Source organism: Stigmatopora nigra, chromosome 19, assembly GCF_051989575.1.
Source record: "Stigmatopora nigra isolate UIUO_SnigA chromosome 19, RoL_Snig_1.1, whole genome shotgun sequence".
Lineage (NCBI taxonomy): Eukaryota > Metazoa > Chordata > Actinopteri > Syngnathiformes > Syngnathidae > Stigmatopora > Stigmatopora nigra.
The window spans coordinates 3,341,842-3,364,165 of NC_135526.1; the positions used below are offsets into that span (position 1 = coordinate 3,341,842).

Here is a 22,324-nt window from a genome sequence, read left to right on the forward strand (position 1 = left end):
TTGATGTGATCCAATCGATGTTGTGATGAGACCTTTGCCTTCATCCCCGGCCACGCTAACAGAAAGAAATTTCCCATGAGCTTGAAAAAATGTTTGAAACCCACTCTCCGTCTCCTAGGTGACGGTCATCGACGGTCCGGTGACCACACGTCAGTCCACCGTGTGGGTGATTGTCCACGTAGAAGACGAGAACGACAACCCACCCGTCTTTCCGGAGGTCACCTACCGAATCCGCTTGCCCGAGCGCGACCGCAACCGGCGTGGCGAACCCGTATATCGGGTCTTCGCGTACGACCGCGACGTCGGCGCCAACGCCAACATCACCTACAGTATTGTGGACGGCAACCGGGATGAGACATTCGGTGTGGACCCACGAACTGCCATGGTGATGTCCAAAAAGGCAGTGGTAGCCGGGAGCAACCACGTCCTCACGGTGAGTCGGACTTGAATTTTCTATCATAATAAATCCATTTTTTATCATCCCAATGCATTTTTATGACTTGGCCAAGATACATTTGATAACCCGCTGATGGAATTGCTTTTTTATTCCAGTTGGCTCTCACTCAATCATGTCAACACCAAGCTTGTTTGGGACCTTCATTTACAAACTAATGTCATTGTAATAGAAGCCTCAATTTTCTTTTTTTATGGCATTTTTACTGTAGACATTAGAGTTATGTCTTTTTTTTTGATTGGTCATTGCCCTGTTGAGTCTGTACTTTAGAACCAATGTGTCTCTCGATGGTGCGCAGATTCCCACTAAGGCCCCCAATTTATTTTGCATCAATTTCCTAACAACGATTTTGAGAAGTTATTCCTGTGTTAGAGGTCTTACAATAAAACAGATAGAATGTTTTGTAGATTAGCCCCACAAAAAAAAGGCAGAATGTCATTGAAATTTTCTCAGATTGCTACAAAACTGCACTCACATACGGATGGATTTAATTTTATGTGATCGAATGTGGGAAGAACAACCCTAACCCTAACCCCCACCCACACGTGAAATTTCTATCAAAAGTCATAAACACAAAAACTGGGAGTGCATGAAAAAAAGAGACAGGCGAGAGAGACAAATCTGTTTTGTAAGCAAAATGACAGGTGGCACAAGTGAGAACGTTTGGCATGGCGGGCAAAAGTCTTGGTTGCGACATCGTGAAGTGAATTGTAAACATTGTGACTGTTGACTTTTTTACTTTTTGGACTATTTTACTAAGTTAGCTTTTTTGTTGCATCTTGTAAAATTTAGTTTGATGCCAAAAGTTTCATTTGAATCTTTTTGACCCAAATCTTTCATAAAAATAATGTCCTGGAAAGTCATACTTTATTATTAAATATTTATATACATATATTAAATTTTAACCACTTTACCAAGCGCACTTAACTGGTTTTCATTGTCATTTAAACTGTGAAAAGGACGTCGATTTGAGTTTGAGTTTGATTTATTTAATAAGGGACAGCACATATTCATGTTAATGTATGTAAATATGTAAGATTGTAGCCGAGGGCACATTTTTTGTGATGAAAGATTTTTTAAACTAAGCTGATATCTGCATATTTAAGGGTATGCACTAATATCACATACCCTCCATGTCTCAGATTAAAGCAGAAGATGGGGGTGACCCACCTCTTTGGTCCACAGTCCAACTTCACGTGGAGTGGATTGTCCGGCCAACGCCCTCTCCTCTGCCCCTGCTGTTCACCCAGCGCTGCTACAACTTCTCGGTACCCGAGACGGCCTCCGTGACTCAGCCTGTAGGAGTGGTCGCCGTGGGCCAATCCAACACCCCAGTTTGGTTCAACATTGTTGGTAAGGTCACTCGAAAAAGACGCAATGGAAAATACTGTGAGCATTTTTTGTAAATGCATCATTGAGTTCCAGCCGAGCATCATTTTCTATTTTTACATACTGTACATGCGCTAACGCTGCGTTCAATTTTATTTATTTGTCCTCTCAGTGCAGTGATGGCATGATTGATTTTAATGACCTTTCAATGCACTGGTCATTCCCCACCGCTGTGGTTGAAAATAATCGACACTGTGTCGGTTCTTTAATTAAAAAATGAGTTGATTAGACTATGCCGGTGGAGGGGAAATGCCATTTAATTGTTGCTTCCGTCTTTCATGCTTCAATTGCTGTAATTTTTGATCTAATAATGTTGCTCTGAGTACAGAATGTGGATAGAAGTATTAGTGCAGGGGTCAGGAACCTTTTTGACAAAGAGAGCCACAAACAATTCATATTTTATAGTGTTATTCCTTGTGAAACACTTGAATTAAAATATGTTTATCATTAATAGACATGGACAATAAACCACAACAACCAAGGAATAAAATAGCGGCTTATAGTCCGAATATTACCCTAAATAGAATGTAATAAATACATTAACATTTTAGGTAAACCTCACTTAGATCAATACCACACATTTTCCAGCACCTGGAATAAATTCAGTTGTCTCTGATTTAAAAAAATATTTGCCCACAGTTTCTTCCCTTTCTATTTTGTATTGATGTTGTCGTCCATGCGCAGGAGGACGCGTGGCCAGAGAAATGTTCTACATTCCGCAAAATGCCTGTGGGAGGAACTGCTCTCTTGACACAGGTGAGGCTAAAAGCAATTTAGATAGATAAAAGCAAAAAAAACACAGCCAAACAAAATGGTGAATTGAGCACAGCAGCTTGTGTTTGGCCAAAGGCCGTATACGATTGATTTTTATTTGTAAAAGCATCCCCGAACTCTGAACACATGTGGATGCATTAGTGGCAGGGTGATGCAATATCAACACATTCAACTCCCAATTCAAACATGAAGATAAATGAATCAAAATAGCATTTTTCCTCTGCACTATAATGAATTGCCTCACTGTGATAATGGAAATATTCCTAAAGCTTTTGAATTTACTGATCAAATATTTACTACTTCAAATCCATAAATTAACATTAACAGCTACTACTGCTGCTGCTTACTGTATTTATGAGCTGCTCCTCACACAACTCCAACACCTTGACTGGAAATAGTCAGTCAATCATCATCTTTCATGCTTGCCTCACATTTCTACTGCATGGAGTAAACAGCTTCTCCTTTGAAGAAGCATTTTGATTTACGATATCTCCTTTTAGTAATGCTGTGAGATGGCTTACCCCCAAGTGTAGTATTGACCATCTTCTCTTGAAGGGGGAAACAGCAACAACAAAAACCTTAAGCAAGAAAAAAAGTAAGCCAATCCCTGCAATAAGGCATCAGTATTCATGTGCTGGTACATGAAGCCGGGGCCCCTTTAGATATGTCCAGGGATGAGAGTGAGGATTGTGTTGAATAACTAAGGCGTATGAATTCTTCCTCTCTCTGTGCCACGAATCAAACATTAAGCCTGCAAACCTAACACTGACTCGGACCGTGAGCTAGCCGCTGTTTGGCGACAGATAAGACAGATGTTGGTTACGACATTAACGGAACTCGGGCCGATGGGGAAGCGCTTTGTCGCGTTTCGCTTCACTTTACTGCGCTTAGCCTCCGGCACAGATGGCCATAGTTACACTTTGCTGAGGTTGAGTCGCGAATGGTAACACTATAACACACGTGTGTGTGAGTGTGTGTGCAGGTAGCTTTGATATGCAGTTTGACCTCCAAGTGGGAGTGGGCACCTTGGTGGTGGCGAGGCCATTGGACGCCGAGGTGCAGGTTGTCTATAACATGACGGTGCAGGTGACGGATGGGACTAATGTTGCCACCACTCAGGTACAAGCGTGGTTTTATTATTATTTGCCATTTAGGCATAACGTGGTTCATTGTCACTAGGGTTAGTTCTTAGACATGCTTAAAACTCCATGGTTTGCATGAGTGTCTTGTTAAAAAGTTTCAAGTTTTGAAGTTAACATCTTATAAGTGTAGTAGTTATCCTCATTCAGTGCATTTGCACCACCCCAGGTATTCATCCGTGTCCAGGACAGCAATGACAACCCTCCAGTGTTCCCGCAGCCAGCCTATGATGTCAGCGTCTCCGAGGAAGTGGCGGTGGACACAGAGTTGCTTCGTCTTCGTGCATCAGACATGGACGAGCGCAGCCGCTTGAGTTTTTCCATCTACGGCAGTGTGGACCCAGCCAGCATGCGATTGTTCAGGGTCAACCCAGGAACAGGGGCGGTCTACACGGCAGACCGACTGGACTACGAGGCCAGGACGCAGCACATCCTCACTGTCATGGTAAGATCTTGGAAACATGACCCTTTTTTGACCTTTCTGATCTCAAACCGTGTTTTTTTTTTTGGAATGGCCCTTCAGGTCAAGGACCAAGAGTTTCCATACAACCGAGACCTGGCTAGGATACTGGTGGCAGTGGAGGATGCCAACGATAACGTTCCTTACTTCACCAGCACCAGTTATGACGCCGTCGCATATGAATCGTTCCCCATTGGGTCTTCGGTCTTGCAAGTCACTGCACTGGACAAGGACAGTGGAATTAACGGGCAACTCACTTACACTATACAAGCAGGTTGGGATTAGTTCTCATTTTGCCAAAAATCTGGTACTCCAATGCAACTGTCCCCCCCATAAATTGACCAAGTTCTTTGTCTTCTTCTGTCATTTTTTCAGGCAACACAGGCGGTATATTTGGCATAAAGAACAACACAGGCCTTATTTTTATCGCCAAGGACCTGGATTTATATTCCTTGGGTTTTTACACCCTTACCGTGCGAGTCAGCGATGGTGGCTTTCCACCACTAATGGCAACCGCGTCTGCTCGTGTATCTTTGACACTCTCCAAATTATCCAAACCTAAATTTTCACAGAAGGAGTACCAGGCCGAGGTAAAGTTTGTGAAGATCTGCTGGTACTTCAAATGTAATAGCTGATTTCATTTAATATTTCTTTTTTTTGTAGATCATGGAAAACAACATAACTGGAGCTTACGTGGCCACCATAAATGCTTTGAGCCGCTCAGCACTCATTTATGACATTACCGAAGGAAACGAGGAAAAGTGCTTCTTTATTAATCACCACACGGGCGTCATCCGCACGCGCAAACGCTTCGACTTTGAGGTCAGTTTCTACTCCTTTTTTTATGTTATTGATGGTACTATGTAGGGGAAATCATTTCAAATGTAATACTTACAAAAGAAAGCAAAGGAAAAACATTTTTTTTAGATGTGTTTATGTGTATTTTAGGTTCCTCTTTACACTTATGCACAAAGACAAAACCCTTTTGCTTGCTTCCTATTTATTTTAATACATTTATAAGTGCTTCTCTGCCATTTTTGTGTCTCTCAAAGCTTTTATACTAAATGGGGACACTTTGATATTTTTTAAAAGCTTTGGTTGGATTCATTTATTTGATTTTCAATGGAGATAAAGACAAATATATTCTATCCGTCCCCTATATTTGGTCAGAAAACGTCATTCTACTTCCTGATGGTCCGTGCCTCTAGCATGGCAGGTGCGGAAGCCAGTGCTGCCGTCATAGTCCAAGTGGGTGACGTCAATGACAATGCCCCTGTTTTTCAGCAGTTGAGGTATTTATAGCGCTCTGGCACAAGTTTTAAGACCGCAGGTACTGAAACTACTACTGTTGGAACAGGTATACGGGTACCATAAGCGAGGCTGCCCCGGTTAACAGCATCATCCTCGGAGAGGACGGCAACCCGTTAGTCATCCGAGCCACGGATGCTGACCGGAATCATAATGCACTGCTGGTGTTCCAAATCATAGGCGAAACTGCTCGGATGTTTTTCAGTGTGGACCCTGGGACTGGATCAATCCGGTAAGGTCCACTTTTTCATTCATTTTCTGCCTAATCATTCAGTCCAAGTCTCAAGAAATCATGACTTGAAAATAAGAGAGAATGAAATTGGCTATTTTGGATTCAAGCATCCCTAAAGGCAAACTTGATTGAGCAGTTTTTCTACAATAATTGCCAAATTGTTTTGTATTCCAGGACAATTGCCAGTGTGGATTATGAGACTTTTCCTGAGTTTGTCTTTAGGATTCATGTGCGAGACAGCGGTCAGCCACCGAAAAGTGCCGACAGTCCTGCCGAAGTGCTTATCAAAGTCAGTGTTTCCATCTTTATTTGTTGATCTTCTACTCATAAGCCAACAAACTCCTCACAGTACTTGAATTTCAGGTACTCAACGTCAATGACTCCCCACCAAGATTCTCTCAAGACATGTATGAGAGCATTCTCCTTCTACCCACCTATGTGGGAGTGGAGGTCCTCCGCGTAGATGCCTTTGACCCTGACGATACCTCGGAGCCTGAAAACAAAACAGTCCAGCTTGTCTACTCGCTGGCAGACCGTAACCTGGAGCACTTCTCCGTTGAGCGTAGCAGTGGTGTGGTGACGGTCATCAATCAGAACCTCAGCATGGACCGCTATCGATTCAACGTGAAGGTCGGACAATTGACATAGCGGACGCTTTGTTTGTCGCCAGCTAATTGCTAGAAAATGACCGTAAACATCCTCTGCTTATTCGTCTTGTCACTCTACAGGTTTGGGACGGTCGATTCTCCAGTGTGGCTTTGGTTACGGTGTTCATCCGTCAAGCCGTCAGCAGTAATCTAACCTTCCCTTTCCCGTTTTACACTACCACCGTAAAGGAGAACACCAACAAGCCAAGAGTCCTAGCTGTAGTCAATCCCGTGGGTCAGTTTCTCAACCAGCCATTGAAGTTTACTCTGCTCAACCCCGGCGGGCTTTTCAACGTGATGCCCACTTGTGGGGTGTTGCTTACCGCCGGCGTCCCGTTTGACCGTGAAGAACGGGACAGCTATGAGTTGGTAGTGGAGGTCCGTAGGGAGGAGGAAGTGTTGGAGGTGGCCAGAGCCAGCGTCCAAGTGCAGGTTTGAATAAAAATATAGCCGGTCCAATCAAAAAATGGTTTAAAGTTGACTTTTTAGCATTTTTTTCCCCCAAACTTAGGCTGCCTTGTGCTATTTTATTCTCCTTACAGGTGAAGGATGACAATGATAACGCCCCCGAGTTTGTGAACTTGCCTTACTATGCCATGACACGAGTGGAAGCGCAACCAGGCTCATCCATTTTTACGGTGACAGCTACTGACCGTGACTTGGGCATGAATTCTCAGGTGACATATCGCCTCAAGGAACCAAACAGGAACTTCCAGGTAGGAGAAACTCCTGATCTTCCTTCATAATGTTAAAGTTATTTAAGATTTATACATTTTTCCCAATTTTAACCATACCTCTTCCCAACTTATTGGCATGCAGATGAACCCTGTGACAGGGGAATTGACACTGAAGCGAGCCTTCGAAGCCGACTTGTCCAACGCGGAATTCAAGTTAGTCGTCGTGGCTTCCGATGGCGGCGTCCCCTGTTTGTCCAGTGAAGTGGAGCTCCCGGTCAGCGTGTTGAACAAAGCAATGCCGCTTTTCGACAAGCCGTTCTATGGAATCACCGTGCCCGAAGACGTGGCCGCGTCCACCTCAGTACTGCGCGTCAATGCCAGTAGTCCGACAGGTCAACCCATCATCTTCACCCTGGTCAGCGGCGACCCATCGCAGCAGTTTGACATTGGTTTCGACACGGGCGTCATTAGTGTACTCTATCCACTGGACTACGAGACGGCATCGTACTACCGCCTCGCCGCCAGGGCTACTGACACACTGACAGGCGCCAGGTCCGAAGTAGATATCGACGTGATGGTGCTTGACGTCAATGACAACGCACCAGTTTTCCAGAAGCCGGCTTACTTTGCCGTGGTACCTGAGAATGTCATGATCGGAACAAGTGTCCTGCAGGTAAATATAACTCCGATCTATAATAAAAACCTTGTGTTTCTTCAAATATTAACTCAATGCCTACCAAATAGACACTCAACTCTCAGTATTCCCTCGAATTTCATGGATATAATAATATGATATATAAATATTATATATTATATATCCTATAGATACTATATATATTATATATAAACTATATATATTATATATACTATATATATTATATATATAGTATATATACTATATATATTATACATATACTATATATATATTATATATAAATAATATAGACCAGACATGGCCTGAAAATCGAAAAGCCACAAAGTAGCATAACTCCTATTATTTCTACATCTTTTTGTGTCCATACAATATCAATAAGTGTAGATATTAAATGTTACAAAATTATATGCATATGTAAATACAATGTATTTATTTATATATGCAATGTATTTATTTATGACAGAATGTACATATAATGAATGTGAAAACACAGTATTTACCTCTGACAATAACTCTTCTCTACTTAATCTTAATCTAAAAAGTGAGATTTGTAGGATTAAGGTTCCATTCCGCCCAGTGTGCTCAATTGCTACAAATTTGCCCAGAGCTCACACTTCCACCCTCACCGATTTTCTTGAGGGAGTTCACTCAGAAATGCTCTGACCTTTCATAATAATAACAGAGCACCGCTGTATAAATATTTGCACAAGATGACTTGTAATTAAACCGTCTGGATTCACAGAGATTATGTAATTATGTTTGATCACATCATAAATCATCAGCATTAAACCTTATTATTTTTTATTATTGCAGGAGGAATATTTGTTTAGATGGTCATTTTATCTGTCACTAAACATCAGCTTCACCTTTACCAATTTTTGGGGTTTTTATCCCAATGCCCAAGCATGAATGTATTAATTTATGGGCAATCAGTGCATTTGGAGTTATGGCAGCCTTACGCTCATGCCAGTAGCCAGTAGCTATTGCCTTTAAATCTTTCCTTGCGAGGACCTTCATCACGTTGTCCTTGGGGAATTGATTTATTCGAGTTTAGTGAATCAGTGTCAGCCATCTGTTTGGTGCACCGGGTTCAAATCTGCACGGAATGTCTCGTAGGAGTTTTTGTCTATGAAACAACTGCTGGAAATACTTCATTGTTTTTAGAACATGGTTTCCGCAGATTCTTTGTAGAGAGGAAACCTGTTAACCTCAAGAGCATCAATGCTAGAAAGTGCTGCTAGTATGATTGACAGTCATCACAGACAGCCCTACTGAATCCTAGCACAAAGTGGAAGCTATTTTTATCCCTTTAAAACCCTTATTATAAGTATTACTCTATTTGTTTTAGTCCTTCATTTTTTGCTAAATTGCTTATCCTCACAAGGGTTTTGGGGGTCTATCCCAGCTGATTTTGGGCACCTGGTGGGGGACACCAGCCAATCACAGGGCACAAAGAGACATACAACCATTCGCACTCAAATCATTGCACAGGGCAATTTAGAGGGTTCAAACAGCCTAGATTGCATGTATTTGGAATGTGGGAGGAAACTGGAGTACCCGGAGAAAACCCACGGAGAACAAACTCCACACAGGTGGACCGACCTGGAATCGAACCCCATCCCTCTTGATGTATATCAAACGTCATGTTGCTAAACCACCATGTGTGTTCTCATTGCAGGTGTTGGCTCAGGATCAGGATTCGGACAAAAACTCCAGAGTGAGCTACGAGATCGTATCCGACGTCCAAAACAGCAGTGACTACTTTCACGTAGAACGTGACAGCGGCCTGCTGTTGACGGCGCGGCTGCTGGACTACGAGCGCATCCAGCGCTTCAATTTTATAGTACGGGCGATGGATGGTGGTGGTGAAGCGGCTCTCAGCAGCGACGTAAGCGTAACGGTGGCCATCGCCGACACCAATGACAACCCACCTGACTTTAGCCAGACACTGTACGAGGCCTTTGTGAGTCAGCTGGCGCCTCGGGGACATTTTGTAACCTGCGTTCAAGCTTCGGACGCCGATATGGGCGACGCACAGAGGCTCAGGTTTGTTTCTATTCTATTTGATGAGATTAAAGCAAATACAGTTTGATGAAATTGTATCATTGAAATTGTATTCATGACCATTTTTCATTATATGCAACATGTTTTTTAATACAGAAATAAATACAATAGCCCCTATGTGAAGAAAATTGGCCCAGATAAAAGATGTATTCTTAATTTAATTTTTGTAATGCTTCTGTGGCTTGCAAGTTTGAGTGATCTTTCAGTTACAAATTTGAAATATAATTGTCAACTCCCCATTCAATCCCCAGGTACACGATTCTGTCCGGTAATGAGCGCATGACATTCCTCATGGAGACTGAGAGCGGTGTTCTTCGTCTGTCTAACAAGAGAAGACAGAGCACAAAGCTGTCATATCAACTCAACGTGTCCGTGTCAGACGGCGTCTTCACCAACACTGCTCAGGTAAAAGCGCCGCGCCAACACGGCCCCTCGCTCCATCGGCGTACGCCCAGCATCCGACGAGCGAACCGGCCCGAAACTGCCAGGGTTAATGCATGTTCATGTCACGTTGAATTTACTGAGGGAGCGGCTGCCAAGTAGAACGCTCTGTCTAGCGCTTTTTTGCTGCCTCCGCTCTTTTGTAATTGCCCATATTAAGTGTGAGCGCTTCTGGAATCGTAATAAGCGGAACAACTGGGTGAAAGAAAAAAAATATCTATATATATATGCATGTGTATGTGTGTATATATATGTATGTGTATACATGTGTGTATATATATATATATATATATATATATATATATATATATATATATATATATATATATATATATATATATATATATATATATATATATATATATATATATATATATATATATATATATATATGTGTGTATATGTGTGTATATATATGTATATGTGTATACATGTGTGTGAGTATATATATATATATATATATATATATATATATATATATATATATATATATATATATATATATATATATATATATATATATATATATATATATATATATATATATATATATATATACACATATATATACATACATATACATGCATACATGTATACATATACTGTACTATACTTTTGCCATCAAATATCAGATCCATATGCAATATTTCAATACTTTTTGATAGTTTTAACAACCCTACTAAAGGCATACAGCCTTTCATTCTGCGAAAATTCATATATATTAGCAGGGTTCAGAGCGCAATGCAATAAGTAGCTGCTTATACGTTTTTTAACAAAAATGATTTGCTACCCAGGTGGTGGTTTATGTGCTGGGAGCTAACCTCTACAGTCCAGTGTTTAGTCAGAGGTTCTACCTAGCAGATGTCCCAGAAAATGCACCTCCTGGTTCAAGAGTCATCCAAGTCAGTTTATTTTTGTTTGAATTCATCTTCCATGTCTCCATGGTCTGTTTGAAAGTCTCTGTGGGGATGTTACAGGTTCGCGCTACGGACGAGGATTCGGGACTCTTTGGTCAAATAACGTACTCATTCATCAACAATTATGGAAAGAGTTTCTTTGCGGTGGATGCAGATGGACTCATTGTTACCACGCAGAAGCTGGATCGAGAAGACCCTCTCAACAAAGACATCCTGCTCACCATCATGGCCCTAGATGGCGGAGGTACCATGGACAGCGCCACCCTCTAGTTTCCTACCATACACAATTACACATACATAAGATAAAACTGTAAGGTCATCTCCAGGCCGGGCGTCCTTCTGCACGGTGAGGGTGGTGCTGGCGGACGAGAACGACAACGCGCCACGCTTCCGTGCGGTGGAGTACCGCATGAGCATCAAGGCCGACGTGGGTAAAGGCTCCCTGGTCACACAGATCCAGGCCAGTGATGCCGATGCAGGCGCCAACGGGAGAATTGTCTACTCCCTCTACAGTGAGGCTCGCTTGTCTCTCGTCGACGTTCTTGAGGTCAGGCTGAATGATCAACTAGCATAGACTTTTACACATATCAATGATTTGGAAATTGTGAATTTTCATCTTTCTATCCATATCTCCCAATTCAAATGAATTGGACGTTCACTAGTGATAAACCAATGATGAATTCCTTTATATTCACACCAGAAGGATGAATAGTGCCACATGCTTGCCATGTTTGAAACTGACTAATACACTTAAAAGGGTTTCCTTGAAAAAGAATCATGTATAGCAGTCACATAGAAGCCAACTTTTGTTCACAAAATGCCACCGGCCATGTGTCCCATCCCGCAGGTAGAGTCAGACAGTGGCTGGATGATGACCAAGAGCTCAGTGTTACACCTGCAGGGGACAGTGTTGTCCTTCTTCGTTAAGGCCACAGACTGTGGTTCACCCGCCAAACACTCCCTCGTGTCGGCCTTCGTCCACGTGCTGCCTCCCGCCGCCTTCATCCCGTCCTTCAGCCAACCGCAATACTCCTTCACCGCCCCCGAGGACACGCCGGCGGGCACGGCACTTGGCTCCGTCTACACGGGCCCGGGTCAGAGTGCCGCCTTCTCCACTGTAGCCGGAGAGACGGCAGACAGCAATCGCGGCGGGACCTTCTTAGTGGAAGGCGACACGGGTATCGTCCGCCTGGTTGAGCCCCTCGACTATGAACGCGTCCCCGTCTACCGCTTCAAGGTGGCCGCCGCTACTCGCAAGGATCTGATTGAGGCCATCACTAGCGTGGATGTGGAGGTCAAGGTCAGTGATGATGACACCATTGATTTATATTGGGTTACAGCAAGATGTCAATCAACTTATATCATATTTGAGGCACTGTGAATGCCATTGATGGCAATTGAAGCCATTGTGTTCAAAACAAGTCATTTTTTAAAACTTTGCGGCGGCAGGTGCAGGACGTGAATGACAACAAGCCGGCGTTTGAGACGGACACCTACGTGGCCACAGTCATGGAAGGCATGCCAGTCGGCACCAGGGTGGTACAAGTCAGGGCGCAAGACCCAGATTGGGGATCCAACGGTCAGGTGGGCTGCCGACACGGACCAATTATTTGTCAGTTCACTCATATCTAAAGGCACCGCTATATCCAAATGCTCCTTCAAAGGTGATTTACAGTCTGGAAGAGTCGCCGCCTGTGTTTGCCATCGACAGCAAGACGGGCTGGATCACTACCACCGGCACCGTGGACCATGAGGAACGCTCCAGCTACAACTTCCGCGTGGTAGCGTCTGACCTGGGCGAATTGACCACACTGCAATCTGCTGCCAGCGTCACGGTGACTGTGTCTGACGTCAACGATAACCCACCGCGCTTCCGACGGGCACTGTACCGCGGCGGCGTCAAGGAGAGTGACCCACTGGGTGAGGTGGTGGCCGTGCTCAAGACCCAGGATGATGACGGGACCGACCAGAACCGCATGGTCAGCTTTTACATCACCGGTGAGGGATGCTTTATTACAATCTTTGAGCGCCATTGTCAGTGATAAACGTCCAATCATGTGACTTTGAAAAGGTCAATTAAAACCAATTAGCAACAACTAGTGGAATATGAGTCTGACCCAAATATTATAATGAACTCTAAGCCTACTAATTCATGTAAATTCTACTTTAAAACATTTCTGCAGCCAATTAATTTCTAAAAATGACTGATTTTGAAAAATACAAGTTTCACCACAAATGACAAATGTAAATGTGTCTAGTTATTTTCTACTCGGACATTTTTAATTCAGGACGAAATCGCATTTCTTTTTTTTTTTTAACCTGCCATTTAGACTTTGCAATAAAGGTCACACTACACATTCTCAAATGTCGTGTAGGCGTTGTCCGCTCAGTTACATGATTGATGCTTATTGAATGCTGATGGTTTAAAAAGGTGTACAACCATTTTTCTTCATCTTGAATATTCAAGATGCAAGACGGATTTTTCAATGTTTCTTTTTGTTTGTCAGGCGGCAACGCAGGTGGCGTTTTTGGTCTGGCACTGGTGCAGGGCGAGTGGAAGGTGTATGTAAGCGGGCCTTTGGACCGCGAGCGTCAGGACCAATACCAACTCAACATCACGGCCAGTGATGGTTTATATGTGGCTGGCGCCGCTGTAGAAGTTACAGTTATGGACGCCAATGACAACAGCCCAGTCTGCAACCAGGTATTTAAACATTACCTCCATTCATACCAATAGGATTGAATGTCTATTGTGGTCAATGGCAGACAATGAGTTAGAGTTATGACCTGAAAATGCATTCAAATGAATGGGAAGGGAGTGGAAAAAAAAACCGACAGAAATTTACACATTGAAGAACAAAGCATCCCCACGTAGTTTCTCCAGATATCCCATTTTCTAGTTATAATGCATAATTTCATATAACTTGAGTCCAGACGCTCTACTGAGCAGCATTCTTGTTTGCCATACATTTGTTATTTAATCAGTCCTCACTCACCTCTATGCATTTTCCTTCCAAAACGCTCTGCTTCCTCCGGGCAATTTGTGCTTCAGAAGACATTTAATATTTGTATAAACAAAATACTTTCAATACAGACCGGGCGGGGAGACTTTTTTTTTCTGTTCTCCCATCTGATGATTCTTCTCATTTAAAAAGTTTCTGAACGAAAGCAATAAATAAGTTTCTAGCCCATAAAATTGACATAACAGAGGCTATTTTGTGATATGGTCGATTGGATCATGGGTGTGTATATATGTGTGTCCCAGGCAGTGTACAGCGCCTCGTTCCCCGAGGACATAGCAGCCAATAAGGGTGTCTTGACTGTGGGTGCATCCGACATCGACTCAGGTTCTAGCGCAGAGATCCAATACTCGCTATTTGGCATCGGTGTGGAAGACTTCTACATGGATGCCAACACAGGCACGTCTTACTGATTTATTCCAAAAATGTATTGTGTTTTCAAAATCATCACTTCTTCTTTTAATCTAAAGGCGAGCTACGCACAGTTGCCCCATTGGACCGGGAGAGCCGTCCCACTTACAAGCTGATCGCCCAGGCCACGGACGGCGGTGGACTGTTCTGCCGCTGCGATGTGTCGCTGAATCTCCTGGACGTCAATGACAATGCACCGGCCTTTGCGTCCTTGCGCTACGTGGCCAGCGTATATGAGAACACCGCGCCCAACACGTTACTGACACGCCTGCGGGCCACCGACCCGGACCAAGGCATCAACCGGACTATCGTCTACTCCTTGATAGAATCGGCCAATGGTGTTTTTTCTATCGACCCCGTGTCTGGGGTGGTGGTTCTGGAGAAACCTCTGGACCGAGAGAGCCAAGACTCGTACCGGCTACGTGTTCGAGCCACAGACCAAGCCGGGATTCAGGGGGCGCTCTTCTCACAGGTAGGTGACCCAAAATTATTAAGGAAAGGTCAATAACACAGTTTTGGTTGAAAGTTAAATGTCAAAAAATCCATTTTGCATATTATCAGTGTGTTATTTCTTAGTATTAGCCAGTGTTGTTCAGTGTTATAAAAGTAAAGAGTTATATTTAGTGTTACTTTTCTGAAAAAGTAATCAAATTATGTTACCAGTTGCTTAATTATGAAAGTAATCAAATTGCATTACTAGTTTCAGTGCAATTTAAAGAAAATTGTGGGGTAATTTGATGAATGACATTTTCCTGGTTTCAACACCTTGAAACTGTTTTAAATTGTGAAATATGTTATTAAAATAGTTCACGCGCCTAGTAGACATCCATTGGGATTAAAAGATGTTCTTCTTTGACATAGGGCACGTGCACTGAAAGAGGGTTACCTCAAGATGTGCCTCCAGGAGTGGCGATAACAAGCCGTGTAGATTTTAATTAAGATCAATGCTTATCACGCAAGCACTGAGACAAAAAAGATGATGAGAGGTGACGCCTGAGGGACCAGCGGCTTTTCTTGCCTCACCCAATGGCCAAAATGTCCCGGAAATTCTGTTAACTCCTTCACTAACATTGACAATCTCAGATGACCATTCGCATGGATCTTAAAAACTCCATTAAAACTCTTTAAATCAGTTTATCACTAGAAGATGTCCAATCTATTAGTAGTCAAATCCCACTACAAGTTGGCTTGTGTCCACCAGGTGGATCTGACCGTACTGGTGCTGGATGTGAACGACAACGCGCCAGTCTTTCAACGCCGTGAGTACACAGTCACCGTACCGGAAGATGTCGCGGTAGGCACCGAAGTCCTGCGAGTACTGGCCACCAGTGCCGACATCGGACCCAATGCCGAGATTAGCTACCGCATTCGATCGGGCAACGAAATGGCCAAGTTCTCCATTGACAGAAACATAGGTCAGTTTGTGTGATGGTTATTAGATTACCTTCCTTCCAGTCAAACCCAAATTCGCTAATCATATTCCTTGCTTTCGTTAGGCTCCATTTTTGTGGTTGACGATCTCGACTTTGAAGTATGCAAAGACTACTACTTGACAGTTGAGGCTTGGGATGGAGGCAATCCTCCTCTCAGTGCCGCCACCATGGTTACCATCCAACTCATGGATATCAATGACAACAGCCCGGCTTTTAGTCAGGATGTCTATAATGTCCTGATTAGCGAGGATGCTGCGGTCGGCCAATCCATAACTAGAGTAAGATGTTCGGTTTGTTACCAGGATTTGAGATTTTTCATTGAATGTATGTTTTTTTTTCTTCCTGAAGGTTTTAGCAGAGGACTTGGATAGTCAAGTTAATGGACGTATTACCTATTCCATCCTGAGGGGCGACCGGAGCAACCATTTCTGGATCGACCCGGTGACTGGGCTTCTCAAGGTCAATAAGCGTCTGGATCGAGAGCTGGTAATGATTTTGATTTTTTAGATAGAATTTTAATGAGAAGGATGGCTCGTGAATGCTTTTTATTCATTGCCATGAGAATTCAATAACAAGAGAAATGCCATAGGAAGACTTTCTTCTCCTATGGGTACATTTTGTGTTGATTTCCACTCACATGCTAAATAATTTTGGGTCATTAGAGGCAAAATCAATGAATTAAAAACAAACGTACAAGAAAAGGTCACTCTTTCCAGTTACTTTGAGAAAAACAGTTCAGACTCGGCCAGCTTGACATAATGTGTAAACGCATCTTAAGGACGTACCTGTAAGTGCAAAATAACTCACGAGAAAATCAATACTCATTTTGTGAGTCGGTGCAAGGTCAGTCAGTGCGCACTCACTTATGCGGCCGTAACAAAGCGTGTCGGCCACGTTGCCTGGTGAATAAAGATGTGTTCACTCCCGCCCACGTCCAGGTGTCGCGCTACGCTCTGTCGGTTCAAGCTTTCGACAGCGGTTCGCCCGCCATGTCCTCGGCCGTCGCCGTCAATGTAGACGTTGCCGACGTCAACGACAACCCGCCCGTCTTCGCACCACCCAACGCCACTGCTGTGGTCCAGGTAAAAAGCCTCTGGTGGTCCTGCCAAAACCAATAAAAATATTGCTATAGTATTGCTATCTTGTGACATCCTGGTGCCAAGGAATTTAATGATGTGTATATGAAGGGAGCAATTTCACATCCTAACTTTTCCACTCATGATTCTTTATAGTTGAGCCAAGCGTCTGGCAGCGTCCTGCTTCGTTTATCCGTGAGTGACAAGGACTCACCAAGAAATGGCCCACCGTTTGAATTCAGCTTAGTTTCTGGGAACGAGGGTGGTTTCTTCACGCTGGACCAGGCAGGAACACTGAGATCTGACCGAGAGTTCAGCCCGGAATCCCCCAGGGAATTTACTCTTGAGGTCCAGGTCAGAAACATTATTTTTCTTTTTTCCCCTTTCAATCGCTGGCAATTTTCCCAGTTCAAATGGAGGGAATGCTTGTTAGTGGGACTCAACTCAATGAAATTTTATAGCAGAAAGATGAAAAGAGCCACAAGACTGGGTGTCGATTGAAAATAAAAACCTTAAAAGTAATTAGAATCCCTACAACTAAGCCGTCAAAGAGGTTTGATGACTGAATTTTGGGTGTGATATTTAGGCAAATTGTTTTCATGGTGTTAGGATGGAGTGGTTAGCATGTTTGTCTCACAGTTCTGGGATCGAGGGTTCAATCCCGGCCTGCATCTGGAGGTACAAAAATATACATGTTAGGATGTTTAACCACTCTAAATTGTCCTTAGGTACAAACAACCAATTGTACTACTACCCATTGGTAGTTGGGTTTGGCTCCAGCATTCCCATGACCCTCGTGAGGATAAGTGGCAAGTGATGGATCCTATTTTAAAATATGACTTTGATTTTGCAGGCCATTGACTCTGGCCGACCCCCTCTGGTGTCGTCCTCATGGGTGTTTCTCCGGGTCATCGGGAACAGTCAGTACAAGCCGGCTGTCGCACCCCTGGAAATCTTTGTGGTGACGGCGACCGACACATTCCAGGGCGGGCCAATCGGTCGCATCCACGCGTCGGACCGTGACACTAGCGATGTGCTTTCCTACACCCACAAGCCGCAGGAAAAGAGCATGTTTCGCATCAACAGACAAGATGGCAGTATGACAGCTTTACCGGGTCTAGAGCCGGGAAGGTAAACACCATGAATATTCAAATTATGTTACAGCAAATTATTATGGGTGTTTAAAATTAACCAGTGAAAACCATTCGGAAAAATGTTCATAAATAAATAGATAGGACCTGATGAGTCTAAAAGTTATAGATTATAGATTTTTTTTTTACATATTGATTTAACTTTATCCATTTTCAGGTATCAATTGAACGCCACTGTGAGCGATGGGCGCTTCGCCGTAATCGCCGACATCTCAGTCCGAGTCGAACAAGTGACGGACGTCCTGTTGCGTAGCGCCATCACGTTGAGGTTTCCCTCTTTGTCTCCTGAGGACTTACTTGGCCGCTACCTCAACCAGATCCGTCTGACTTTGCGGACACTGGCTGGCTGGAAATGGTCAGTAGGACAACAAGACCCACTCCACATCCTCGGTTTACAGCCAGTGGATGGGACCTCCAACGTGGACCTTCTCGTGGCCATCGAGAGGCCGGAAATGTCCGGTGGCGGCAGTAGTGGGCGGATGGTGGGCTTTTACACGTCTCGGGAGTTGGCATCTAAGTTACAAGATGCTCGAAGACAGCTCCGCGGCGTCCTGGCCGGGGCGACGGTGATGGACAGCGCCTGCTCGGGTGAGCTTGAGTGTGGGGAGAAGGAGTGTGAACAGACGCTTACCATGGAGGCTGGATCACTGCTGACGTATAGCACAGAAAGGGTCAGCTTGGTGTCGCTTCCATTCAGACGCATTGAAACTTGCACATGCCCACGTGAGTTGTTTTTTGGATTTTTAATCACTCTTATTTAATCAGTCTTGAGATGTTTCGTCTGACATGTGTTTTACTCCTGCACCAATCAGGTGGCGCTTGCCCAGCTTCTGTTGTGCTTTGTGAAGGTCAGTCATGTCCCGCAGATATGCAGTGTATTCGCAGCGGACCGACGGCGCCATCTGTCTGCCAGTGTCTACCTGAGCGGGTGGATGAGTGCTCTGGTAGGATTTTTGTTTTATCACTCACCGAAGAAGACATTATTTATAAAATCTCATTATTATCTTCATTAGTTTTTGTGTAGTCTTATTGCACTGAGGTTAGTTTTTTAGGTATGATCAGCGGCTTTGTTCTGTTCGATATTATTGCTGCTGTCATTCAAAAAACTCAATGTTACCATACAGGTGAAAGCTCTCTTAGTTTCTCTGGGAAGAGCTATATCAAGTACAAAGTAACAGAGAGCAGTCAGGGTGGGGAGATGAAGCTGGGCCTGAGGGTCCGCACACTACAGTCCAGAGGGGTCATTATGTTCACTAGAGTCAACCCCTGCACGATGCTCAAGGTAATAATATGTCTTTCTGGTTGGGCTGCTGTAATACAACCAGAAACAACCAGTTTTTTTTTCAATGACTTTTGAAACAGATCATCTTGACCCATTATCTCCATTGTTTTTCAGATCGAAGGTGGACGTCTGTGGTTCCAACTGGACTGCGATAACACACTGGGCATCATGGGAATCTCTGGACGTCAGATCAACGACGGGCTTTGGCACACCGTAGTATTAGAACTAACCAGCAACTACACCCTCCTATCTTTGGACGACAGCTACGTGGAGCGAAGGCGAGCTGCCCGAGCCCCCGTCCGTTTTTGGCCAGTGGCACCGGAATCCTCCTTCTTCTTCGGTGCACAAGTGAAGCCCTCGATGGCGGGGAACCAGGCAGGGAGGGCCCAAGACGGCTTCTGGGGCTGCTTGGCCCGACTGACACTCAACGGCAGAGACCTACCACTACAGAATAAGCGAAGTCGCTATGCAGAGATTGCCGGGCTGAGTGAGGTGGAGTTGGGCTGCGTCCTCTACCCGGACCCCTGCGTCAACGCCCCCTGTCTCAACGGAGCCGTGTGCACCGGGCTGCTCTCTGGAGGTCAGTCTCATTCATTGCAACCATTCAGTAAATGTCGCATCCATACCTGGCAACCTCGGGCAATTGCTCCCCTTATTAATGATTGCAATTACCCTTAATAAATGATGATAAACCGTACAAATGCAATGCAGCATTCTTGCATAGGGCGCACACACTTTTTTAATTCACTAAATTCAAGATTCTGTAGATGTCGCTGTATGACGCTGACAGTTTGACTGTCTAATTACATTGCTTGCTGACACGCTATATTTATATATGTTTTCATCTGCTCCCAGTAACCAAGACGATCCTTGTTAGAGCCGAAATAGTTAAAACAAGATTGGTTTTACAAAAAAAAAGTACTTTAAAAGAAAGAAATTCCCAAACAAAAGTTGTTATTTGGCATCCACAATTTGAAATGGACAAAAAACATATAAAATACTGTAAAAACAGGTATGCATATCACAAGGTTGGATAGAGTTCGCTATTTAAAAAAAAAAGAAGAGAATTCTTTAATAAAACAAATCCTTGCAGAGCCAGGACATTTTTCTAAGTGTGTTGCCTCTTTCAGACAGAGATCATGTAAAAGTGGGTCATCACAATAGTGGAGCTTTAGCAGTTTAGTTGCCCCTTTTTGTTGCCCAGGAGCCAGACAAGCAACATATTACTTACTACATGTTGAAAGTACCCATGCTTGTTATGTTTTTCTTTGATAGGTTTTGGATGCACTTGCGTCTTTGGCTTCACGGGGGGACGTTGTGAGATCCCAGTGACACCCTGCACACCAAACCCCTGCCAGGCCGAGGGCGAGTGCCAGGCCGTGGGTGGCGGCGGCGGCGGTGGCGGTAGCAGCTTCATCTGTCGTTGCCCAGCGGGACTGACAGGGCTTATGTAAGATCAAAAAGCTTTGAGAGTTAATGGAGCGTTGGCGTGTCTTGTTTACAACTCAGCGTGTTATTGTTATGACCAAAGGTTGCCACTCGAGGGCAGTGGGACTCCTTCTGCTCAATCTCCTTTCATGCTGTTAAATAATTCAATCTGTTAGGAAATGAGGTTTGTCCTAAAAATGACCTCCATAAAAACCAAAATCAAGATTTTTTTTGTTAAATTAACTTAATGATTCTGTTTACATTTGCATGTAGACCAATCAGCAAAAAGAAAAAAGCAAAAACTATCATTTGGATACCACATAAAATGCCTCGTTTTTCTCCCACCCAATACTATGAAAAATTCTATATTTAATATTTTATAAATTCTATTAAATAATATAAAAACAGATAAAATATGCATGTAACAATATGAATGTAGCCACCTGGTGACCAGTTTAGGCTGTAGTCTGCCTTTCGTCCAAAGTCACATCCTCTTAATTGTTGTAGGGGTTCCCCTTGTTCGCACCAAATTCAGGAACCTCTAAATCAGGGGTCAGGAAACTTTTTGACAGAAAGAGAGCCATAAACAATTCATGTTTTCAATTGTTATTAATTGAGAGCCATACTCAGAATTTACTAGAAGTAAAAATACATGAAAATGCGTCCATTTCTAATCATTTCAATGCCTTTAAAGTAGAAAAAGTCCCAGAATTATGTTGACAAAATTGTTACGCTGATACTAATCAATGGGATGCATGCTGAAAGGTTTAAAACTGGAAGATTAAAGCGACTCTAGAGGTAGTGTCCAGATTTTAGCTCACAGTTTAGCGGAGAGCCAAAAGCACCCATCAAAAGAGCCACATGTGGCTCCCGAGCCATAGGTTCCCTACCCCTGCTCTAAATAAACAAAAATATAAAGAATTTCTGTAATTTACACATTGCATTGATGACAAAAACATTCCATTTGAATACATAACCTAAAGTACATACATAGTATGTGTTAGTAATTATTTTTACTACACAAAGTCTAAGGGGTTAAAAGGGTATGAGAATATCATTTTTAATTGTTCTGAGACTTCAGTTTGCTTTGGGTGAATAATAATTAGGAGTAAACGCTCTCTCAGCAGATATTATTCATCATGATGACATTTCCAAGTGTTGCGGCACACAAATATCAAACAAACATCATCATAATCAGACAAAGGAAGCGCAAGAAGCAGCAATCTATGCGCATGAGAACAAAAACATTGGAGCGTGCAAGTGATGCAAGTCATCCCAAATGAGGAGAAAATGGCTGAAACCCGCTGGAGGGGGGGGGGGGGGGGGACTGGGTTTCACGTTTCAAAGCGCTGGCCATTGGACCGCC

The 22,324-nt window shown here is 43.5% G+C and overlaps 1 protein-coding gene across 3 annotated transcripts in view; it reads left to right on the top strand.

Moving 5' to 3' along the window:
* fat3b (FAT atypical cadherin 3b) overlaps positions 1–22,324 on the top strand; it is a 48,659-nt gene that overhangs the window by 17,684 nt on the left and 8,651 nt on the right. Inside the window, exons 9-45 of one of the 3 annotated variants that reach the window (XM_077739825.1) lie at positions 119–433; positions 1,597–1,807; positions 2,528–2,599; positions 3,600–3,736; positions 3,926–4,201; positions 4,280–4,490; positions 4,592–4,806; positions 4,880–5,038; positions 5,387–5,508; positions 5,574–5,756; positions 5,931–6,045; positions 6,120–6,386; positions 6,485–6,835; positions 6,946–7,119; positions 7,223–7,753; positions 9,414–9,781; positions 10,051–10,204; positions 11,035–11,142; positions 11,218–11,401; positions 11,484–11,704; positions 12,005–12,457; positions 12,607–12,741; positions 12,822–13,155; positions 13,665–13,861; positions 14,423–14,576; positions 14,648–15,060; positions 15,790–16,003; positions 16,085–16,299; positions 16,370–16,507; positions 16,960–17,103; positions 17,254–17,451; positions 17,951–18,228; positions 18,406–18,971; positions 19,061–19,192; positions 19,373–19,530; positions 19,645–20,110; positions 20,806–20,980. In XM_077739825.1, coding sequence (XP_077595951.1) covers positions 119–433; positions 1,597–1,807; positions 2,528–2,599; positions 3,600–3,736; positions 3,926–4,201; positions 4,280–4,490; positions 4,592–4,806; positions 4,880–5,038; positions 5,387–5,508; positions 5,574–5,756; positions 5,931–6,045; positions 6,120–6,386; positions 6,485–6,835; positions 6,946–7,119; positions 7,223–7,753; positions 9,414–9,781; positions 10,051–10,204; positions 11,035–11,142; positions 11,218–11,401; positions 11,484–11,704; positions 12,005–12,457; positions 12,607–12,741; positions 12,822–13,155; positions 13,665–13,861; positions 14,423–14,576; positions 14,648–15,060; positions 15,790–16,003; positions 16,085–16,299; positions 16,370–16,507; positions 16,960–17,103; positions 17,254–17,451; positions 17,951–18,228; positions 18,406–18,971; positions 19,061–19,192; positions 19,373–19,530; positions 19,645–20,110; positions 20,806–20,980 — 8,744 coding nt within the window. Of the gene's footprint in view, positions 1–118; positions 434–1,596; positions 1,808–2,527; positions 2,600–3,599; positions 3,737–3,925; positions 4,202–4,279; positions 4,491–4,591; positions 4,807–4,879; positions 5,039–5,386; positions 5,509–5,573; positions 5,757–5,930; positions 6,046–6,119; positions 6,387–6,484; positions 6,836–6,945; positions 7,120–7,222; positions 7,754–9,413; positions 9,782–10,050; positions 10,205–11,034; positions 11,143–11,217; positions 11,402–11,483; positions 11,705–12,004; positions 12,458–12,606; positions 12,742–12,821; positions 13,156–13,664; positions 13,862–14,422; positions 14,577–14,647; positions 15,061–15,789; positions 16,004–16,084; positions 16,300–16,369; positions 16,508–16,959; positions 17,104–17,253; positions 17,452–17,950; positions 18,229–18,405; positions 18,972–19,060; positions 19,193–19,372; positions 19,531–19,644; positions 20,111–20,805; positions 20,981–22,324 lie in introns of those variants that run through there. The other 2 variants (XR_013329728.1, XM_077739826.1) reach the window with 2 other exon arrangements.